Raw genomic sequence first — 8,579 nt, 5'->3', positions numbered from 1 at the left:
ACATTGGTTAAGCATTCTAGCATATTTAAAATGTTGGATAATTGTAGGATTTTTTTCTATAATCTTCAATAACCATTCTAGTGAATGTAAAATCTTACATAATTGTTTTTTTTAACTGAGTTGGCTTCATTAGATACCAATTTGTTATCCAAATATTTTTTCTTCTCATGTATGCGGCAATTACACATTTCACAGGTTATTATGTGACATTTATGAGAAAAAATACATTGTGAAGTTTAATAAGTAGGGACACTGATTACCTTCACCATCAAAATAAGTTATTTACACAGTTCTACTAACTAATTTTACACCTCTGCAAAACTAATATCACACCTAAATTTAACATTTTTTAATTCTTTCATTTGTCATCCATTAGTGTAAATTATGATTTTTTTTTTTACTTGAAATTGACATTGATTAAGCATTCTAGCGTATTTGAAATATAGCGTAATTGTAAGATTTTCTTCAATAATCTTCAATAACCATTCTAGTGAATGTAAAATCTTCCGTAATTGTTTTTTTTTTTTTAACTGAGTTGGCTTCATTACGTACCAATGTGTTATCCAAATATTTTGTCTTCTCATGTATGCGGCAATTACACATTTCACAGGTTATTATGTCACATTTCTGAGAAAAAATACATTGTGAAGTTTAATAAGTAGGGACACTGATCACCTTCACCATCAAAATAACCTATTCACACAGTTCTATAAAACTAATTTCACACCTCTGCAAAACTAATTTCACACTTAAATTTAACATTTTTTAATTCTTTCATTTGTCATCTGTTAGTGTAAATTATAATATTTATTTACTTGGAATTGACATTGGTTAAGCATTATAGTGTATTTGAAATATTGGATAATTGTAGGATTTTCTTCTATAATTTTCAATAACCATTCTAGTGAATGTAAAATCTTCCATAATTATTTTTTTTTTAACTGAGTTGGCTTCATTAGGTACCAATGTGTTATCCAAATATTTTGTCTTCTCATGTATGCGGCAATTACGCATTTCACAGGTTATTATGTGATATTTATGAGGAAAAAAAATTGTGAAGTTTAATAAGTAAGGACACTGATCACCTTCATCATCAAAATAAGTTATTCACACAGTTCTGTAACACACCTCTACAAAACTAATTTCACACCTAAATTTAACATTTTTTAATTCTTTCATTTGTCATTTGTTAGTGTAAATTATGATTTTTTTTTACTTGAAATTGACATTGGTTAAGCATTCTAACGTATTTAAAATCTTCGATAATTGTAGGATTTTCTTCTATAATCTTTAATAACCATTCCAGTGAATGTAAAATCTTGCATAATTATTTTTTTTTAACTTAGTTGGCTTCATTAGGTACCAATGTGTTATCCAAATATTTTGTCTTCTCATGTATGCGGCAATTACACATTTCACAGGTTATTATGTCACATTTATGAGAAAAAATACATTGTGAAGTTTAACAAGTAGGGACACTGATCACCTTCACCATCAAAATAAACTATTTACACAGCTCTGCAAAACTAATTTCACACCTAAATTTAACATTTTTTAATTCTTTCATTTGTCATCCGTTAGTGTAAATTATGAATTTTTTTTTTTCTTGAAATTGATATTAGTTAAGCATTCTAGCGTATTTGAAATCTTAGTTAATTGTAAGATTTTCTTCTATAATCTACAATAACCATTGTAGTGAATGTAAAATCTTCCATAATTGTTCTTTTTTTTTTTTAACTGAGTTGGCTTCATTAGATACCAATGTGTTATCCAAATATTTTGTCTTCTCATGTATGCGGCAATTACACATTTCACAGACTATTATGTCACATTTATGAGAAAAAATACATTGTGAAGTTTAATAAGTAGGGACATTAATCACCTTCACCATCAAAATAAGCTATTCACACAGTTCTGTAAAACTAATTTCACATCTAAATTTAACATTTTTTAATTCTTTCATTTGTCATCCGTTAGTGTAAATTATGATTTTTTTTTACATGAAATTGACATTGGTTAAGCATTCTAGCGTATTTGAAATCTTGATTAATTGTAGGATTTTCTTCTATAATCTTCAATAACCATTCTAGTGAATGTAAAATCTTCCATAATTGTTTTTTTTTTAATTGAGTTGGCTTCATTAGATACCAATGTGTTATTCAAATATTTTGTCTTCTCATGTATGCGGCAATTACACATTTCACATGTTATTATGTCATATTTATGAGAAAAAATACATTGTAAAGTTTAATAAGTAGGGACACTGATCACCTTCACCATCAAAATAAGTTATTCACACAGTTCTAACAAACTAATTTCACACCTTTGTCAAACTAATTTCACACCTAAATTTAACAGCTCTTGGGATTTAATGGAGCCGGCTCTTGAAGTTCAATTGAGCCGGCTCTAAGTTGTTGAGCCGGCTCTTTGAGTTGGCAGCCGGCTCATAATAAATATGGAGCCGGCTCTCAGAATTTTTAGAGCCGGCTCCTTGCCAAGCAAAAAAAAAAAAAAAATGAAAGAAAAAAAAAAAAATGGACAGCCGGCTCAAGAAGAAATGTGGAGACGGCTCAACCCAATTTTTTGGAGACGGCTCAATTAATTTGTAGAGCCGGCTCTTTTGGGTTTTTTCAGAGATGCCGAGAGATGGATGTTTAACGGAAGGCAGATTTAACGGAATAATGCGTTTTGCACCATTTTAGTGGAGCCCATAGACATATTACAAACTGAAGCACACGTGGCCAAACTAAGGCCTTTTATCAGCTCACAGCAAGGACTGCAAGGTAACTCACAGCAAGGGATTTGAGCCCAGTTACAAGAGTTTGGATTCTAAATGGACGGCGAGAAAATGGTCAAACAATGTGATCGGGCGGAAACAAATTTTGGACCACATTTTTACAAAATGTGGACAACATTTTCACAAATATTGAGGACCCAATGAAGCTTCAAATGAGAGAGAAATTGCAGTCTCTCATGATGATGGGCAGATGCTGACTAGCATGAATTAGGTACCAATAAAAAAATCTAGTCAGATGTGTTTGATCTGCATTTTTAAACGCTTCTTTCATTATTCCCAACCACAAACCAATCACCATGAGAATATTTGATATACATTAGCCAGAATGCTAGATGATTCGATACAAAATCATTTTGATCACATGGGATAGATATGTAATGGATTTGTCACTGCTACTTTGTGATTCGGTTTCAAAAGTTTAGACCACAGACTGATCTTTATATTTTTATTTAGAAATTTTATTTAGTCCGCGAATTAAACAACTCCGGCTTTGACGGACTGATTTAATATGAGTGGAATAATGTAATAGAAGTTATGAATCGTTGACAAAGGTTAAGGGTGATTTTGAATTTACAAAGTTGAAAATATTTATAAAAAATTCTGATATATCATTAATAACAGTACATGTATTTATATAACATCATAACAAACCTGAAAATATAAAAAAACTACTCTTATAAAAAATTGCTCGAAATCAAACTTTTCTCATAAAAATAAAGTAAAAAATTTAATTACTAAAAATTAGTATCGTTCTTTCTGTCACAGTGATATATTCGGTGAGTAAATCATTTTTTTTTTTTTTTGCCTTTTCATTAGTTAAATCCCCCTATTACTATTAAGTGAGTAAATAATTTTCTTTTCTTTTTTTTTTTCTTTTTTTTTCTTTTTTTTTTTTTTCCAGGGAAAAGGTTTTCATTTGATTCTGTTGTTCTCTGTGTCCCCTTCTTCTAGATCCTTAATATTTGTTGGTCCCACAAGTATACATGCACATGCTTTTCACTTACTATCTTTTTAATTGAAATATTCCATTTTTGTTGACAGCTATTCTCTCACTTTTTGTAATCCGTCTGCTGTATCTCCCACTTTTTATATTGTTGAATCATTTATTGAGTTCCGAATACAGAGATTCTAGGAATTTTCATGATTTTTCCACACGGGGATATCCGAATTTTCTGAGCAACTATCCACGGCGGCCTATATAGTAAACCTCTAATGAAAAGCTGAAGAATATTATTATCATTATGTATATATATATATATATATATATACAGGCACACATTTTCATCAAGATCCCCGAGTAGGTTGATCATCTGTCCCTTGGCGTTTATATATATTTATATAATTTTCAGGTGCTCTACAGGCTAGCTACAGCCCCATTTTGTTGACTAAGGTTGAAAATAAAATTATACTTACAGCATTATATAATTATATGGATCTGAAAAGTGTGAGGACACCACTATACAGGGTGTAAGACTGTTACTTAACTAGATAATGCGGAGACCAACATTACATGCATTATTATAAATATAGAAAAATAAATTTAATGTAAATATATCATTCTAATATATATAGAAGGAAGAAGTAAATAGACGAAACTGATAGAAATTCATTATTATTATTATTATGTAGACTTGTTGGATGCCTTTCATCTGTCAATTTCCCTATTGCACATCCCACTTGTAAGACAAATGCATTTGGCCAGTAATGGTGGCCAACACACCTTACATTAGTGGCTACATAAGATATATACAACACTCTCCTTCGATTGACAAACCAAACCCACCGTTGTTGACCTTTACGTCCTTGGATTTCACAGGTTGTGCGTGAGAATTTCTTTTTTTTGTTTTTCAGATGTCAAGTGCTTATTGGCCCCATTAATGTTCATAGGAATGTGTTGTACTAAGGTTGGACACACGTAGTAAATGCCTGCCTTTGTAGTTAGTTTCAACTTTGGGCCAAAATAGTCTACCTGGTCCCAAAATAAACTATGACTGGTTTTAGTATTTTTTTATTGATATATTAGTAGCAAATTAATTACTAAATATTTTTATAATAGGTTCTCAAAATGTGATGATTTATTTTTTTATAATTTTAATGCGATTTTATTGATAATATAATCATATATATATATATATATATATATACTTAGTAACTTATCGGTAAGTAGGGCGAAACTACTCACTTTTATATAGTCCAATAACAAAATAACGCATCACCTTTAATAATAAAATAATTCACACATTTCTCTCCTTTTTGGGATCAACAGTATATTGTGTTTTTAGGTGTGGATTATTTTATTATTAAATATGATGTGTTATTTTATTATTGAACCAAATAGTGGTGACTAGTTTCACTTTACTCACTAGCGAGTAATTAAGTATTATCTTAATTTTAATATTTTAAATAAAACATTTATTTTGGCACCCAATTCCAACTTTTTACACTTCCAACACTATAAAATGGGATGCACTCAAGTCACCAGTATCAAGCATTCACTATAAGCAGCTATATCTATATCTCTGCATACATAACTAATCACTGTAAAAGCACCAAATACACTTCAAATATGGAAGTGGTCTCCGGCAATGGACATTACAGCTGGGCCAAAGAAGTAAAGGAATTCGATGAAACCAAAGCCGGCGTAAAAGGACTTTTAGACGCCGGCGTGGTGAAGATCCCCAGATTCTTCGTCCACCCACCTGAGAGTCTTCACAGTCCATCCCCACCTGATAACAAGAGCAGCCTCGAACTCGAGTTCCCCACGGTAGACCTCCGAGATATCGAGAGTGGTGGAGATCGGAGAAAGGAGGTGGTGGACGGGATTCGACAGGCGGCCTCAACGTGGGGTTTCTTTCGGATGGTGAATCATGGAGTGCCAACGAGCAAGATGGAGGCTATCTTAGAAGCTGTCCGGCGATTCCACGAGCAACCGGTGGAGGTGAAGAGGGAGTTTTATTCCTCTGATAGTAGACTGAAAGTGAGGTTCAACAGCAATGTTGCTCAACGTGAACTTGATGCTGCATGTTGGAGGGATTTGTTAACTTGTGTTTATCATGATGATATTTTGGATCCTGAAGAAATTCCTCTTGTCTGCAGGTAATTATAATTTTGTTTTTGCATTAATTCTGTCTGTTTTAGACCAAGTCTTATAGTATAGTGATACTTAATTTCTTGCCTTACAGCAGAATAGTGAGAGTTCAAGTGTCCATATGGGCAATGTAGGGTGTGTTGGTATGTTTTTTGTCAATAAAAAAAATATATATATCTAACATATGAGTAGCATTGGGGTTATTATCATTTTGTGGGTTTTTGTTTGATGCAAGGATGAGAAGTTTGATTAAATATCTTAAAAATAATAATATAAATAAATAAATAAATAGATGATGAAAATAAGAGGGTGAAGATCATTTCACATAGAGGGTGAGATGAGAGCACCCCACAGGGAGTCTATAATATTCTGTTCATGGAGATCACATCCATGTAGAATGATCTCCACCCTTTTCATATGCAAAGAATTGTCGAATGAACAAATGAAATTTTAATTCGTTGAGAATATCCAACGTCTTATACGCTCTCATTGCACTTTCTATAAATTGATCTTGTACATATCTTGATCATATATTGCTTTCAATCTACTTCTTGGTTGCAGAAAAGAAGTGCAAGAGTATGTGGAATGCATGATCAAACTGAGGGAGACACTGGCTGAGTTACTATCAGAGGCTTTAGGGCTAAGCAGCGACTACCTATCGCGCACAGAATGCATGAAAGGTGAATCATTGGCATGCCTTTATTACCCAATATGTCCTGAGCCACACCTGACCTTGGGCACCGTCAAGCATTCAGACACCAGTTTTCTAACCCTACTCCTGCAAGACAACACAGGTGGTCTACAAGTTTTTCATCAAAATCAATGGGTTGATGTGTCTCCTGTCCCTGGGGCTCTATTGGCAAACATCGGAGATCTCATGCAGGTATATGTGTCACAAATTAATTGTTTCATTTGAAAAGTTAAAGCAAAATAAAAATTATCTTAATTTTATATTTAAAAAATTTCCTCAGCTAATAAAGGATATATGAAGGGGATTAAGTTTATAATATAAATATATATGTGCATATGTTATTTGTATATTCTCATCAAGCGTTCATAGGTTGTGTTTCTTGAAGTGTTGCATGATAAATGTCATTAAATTTTTTTTTTTTTTTTTTGGTCAAAATTAAAAAATTTATTTTGAGGAAAGAACAATATTAGCCACAAGAGGGAAATAGATTTTCTTGCAAAAGCTTGAAATTTTAATGAAAAGAGGTTTTATAATTTCTTCAATTTTTGCTTTTACTTGGTGTGCATCATGAGAACAAATGGAGAATTTTCTATAAGTTGACAAGTGACCACATGGTTTATAGTTTTTTCAATAAGTTGACAAGTCTTCTGCTCTCTTTTTTCCATTGATAAAGAAAGTACTAATAAAATATTCTAATAAGAACAAATGGAGAATTTTTATTATTGTCTATTGGCAGGAGATAACATATATATCCTAACCAAGTCTTATGTTTACTCTCTCCCCTTTCCCTCTCTCTCTCTCTCTCTCTCTCTCTAAATATATATTCAGATTATTAGCAACGACAAGTTTAAAAGTGTGGAACACAGGGTGCTGGCTCAACCGGTGGGACCAAGGGTATCAGTGGCATGTTTCTTCAATCCAAGTAGTAGGTTTCAGTCTAAGCCTTTCGGACCCATAAAGGAGCTTCTGTCCGATGGAAAACAACCCATATATAGAGATTTACTTTGCAGTGAATACTATCAATATTACAAGACCAAGGGAACAAATGTTATCTCAGCCCTTCCTCATTATAAGCTCTAGACAAGTACTTAACCATATATATATATATGTTGCTGGTTAATTACAGAAAATCATAAGAGTTTAATTAAATAATGCTGCTCAGTTTCCAGATGATAATAATAATTAATAACGCTTGAAAAAGTCGTTATAAATGGTCTGTAATAAAAGTACTGCTCATTGTGACAATGTTTGTGGCAGATATATATATATATATATATATATATCTTTTTTTATGTTGTAATAATAATGCTGCTCATTTTCATCTGCAATGGTAGTACTATCTAATTTGCTGGATTACAATTTCACTATTAGCTTTTAATGATGTATGTGCATGGTCTTGTTTACAACAAATGTGGTGAAACCAAAATCGTAATAGAAAAAACTAGCAAAAAAATTAAACATCTATGTATCATATACAAAAATATAAAGATTTATGTTGTTCATAGTAGGCAAAAGATTTTATTATATAAAAGTCAAGAAATTACAAGTTTTAATTCCAATTCTCTCTTCATGTGAAAAACATCTTTTAGCGTTCTCTCAAGTCACACACTAAATAATGTACCATTTAATAAGTTACAAGAGTGTAGAACCTAATCGACGGCTGAGAAAATGGTCAAACAAATCGGATGGATGACAATGTGATCGGGGCTGAAACAAATTTTGGACCACATTTTCACAAATATTGAGGACGCAATGAACCTTCAAATGAGAGAGAAATTGCAGTCTCTGATGATGATGGGCAGATTGTTGACTAGCATGAATTAGGTACCAATAAAAAATTCTAGTCAGATGTGTTTGATCGGAGTGCGATTGAACCAAAGATCTCTCAGCTCGGACCACTGAAGCCTCACTTGACATTGACTAATTTCACACGTCATTATTCCCCTCAACTCACTGCTAATTTAAAACTTTCCTGACCTCGTGCACGGATAATAATATCACTA

The 8,579-nt window shown here is 32.3% G+C and overlaps 1 protein-coding gene across 1 annotated transcript; it reads left to right on the top strand.

Annotated features, from left to right (window-relative positions):
• The first annotated feature begins 5,272 nt into the window (after positions 1-5,272).
• On the top strand, positions 5,273-7,904 carry LOC132306824 (1-aminocyclopropane-1-carboxylate oxidase homolog 1-like). The gene is made up of 3 exons (XM_059804395.1): positions 5,273-5,893; positions 6,447-6,768; positions 7,405-7,904. The coding sequence occupies exons 1-3, from the start codon at positions 5,364-5,366 to the stop codon at positions 7,654-7,656; spliced, it is 1,104 nt and encodes a 367-aa protein (XP_059660378.1). The 5' UTR covers positions 5,273-5,363; the 3' UTR covers positions 7,657-7,904.
• Positions 7,905-8,579: the final 675 nt, after the last annotated feature.

The sequence above is a fragment of the Cornus florida genome, unplaced genomic scaffold (assembly GCF_030987335.1).
Source record: "Cornus florida cultivar Cherokee Brave unplaced genomic scaffold, ASM3098733v1 CherokeeBrave_3.0.0_Hap2_Chr05, whole genome shotgun sequence".
NCBI classification, from domain to species: Eukaryota; Viridiplantae; Streptophyta; class Magnoliopsida; order Cornales; family Cornaceae; genus Cornus; species Cornus florida.
The sequence above is the reverse complement of the archived record's forward strand: the minus strand, read 5'-3'. Positions and strand labels throughout refer to the sequence as shown.

Bases quoted from the DNA above. Each gene is read 5' to 3' on its own strand.
- LOC132306824 (XM_059804395.1), top strand. From the start codon at position 5,364: ATGGAAGTGGTCTCCGGCAATGGACATTACAGCTGGGCCAAAGAAGTA. The intron at 5,894-6,446 runs GTAATTATAATT...TCTTGGTTGCAG, and splicing joins GAAATTCCTCTTGTCTGCAG to AAAAGAAGTGCAAGAGTATG. The intron at 6,769-7,404 runs GTATATGTGTCA...ATATATATTCAG, and splicing joins ACATCGGAGATCTCATGCAG to ATTATTAGCAACGACAAGTT.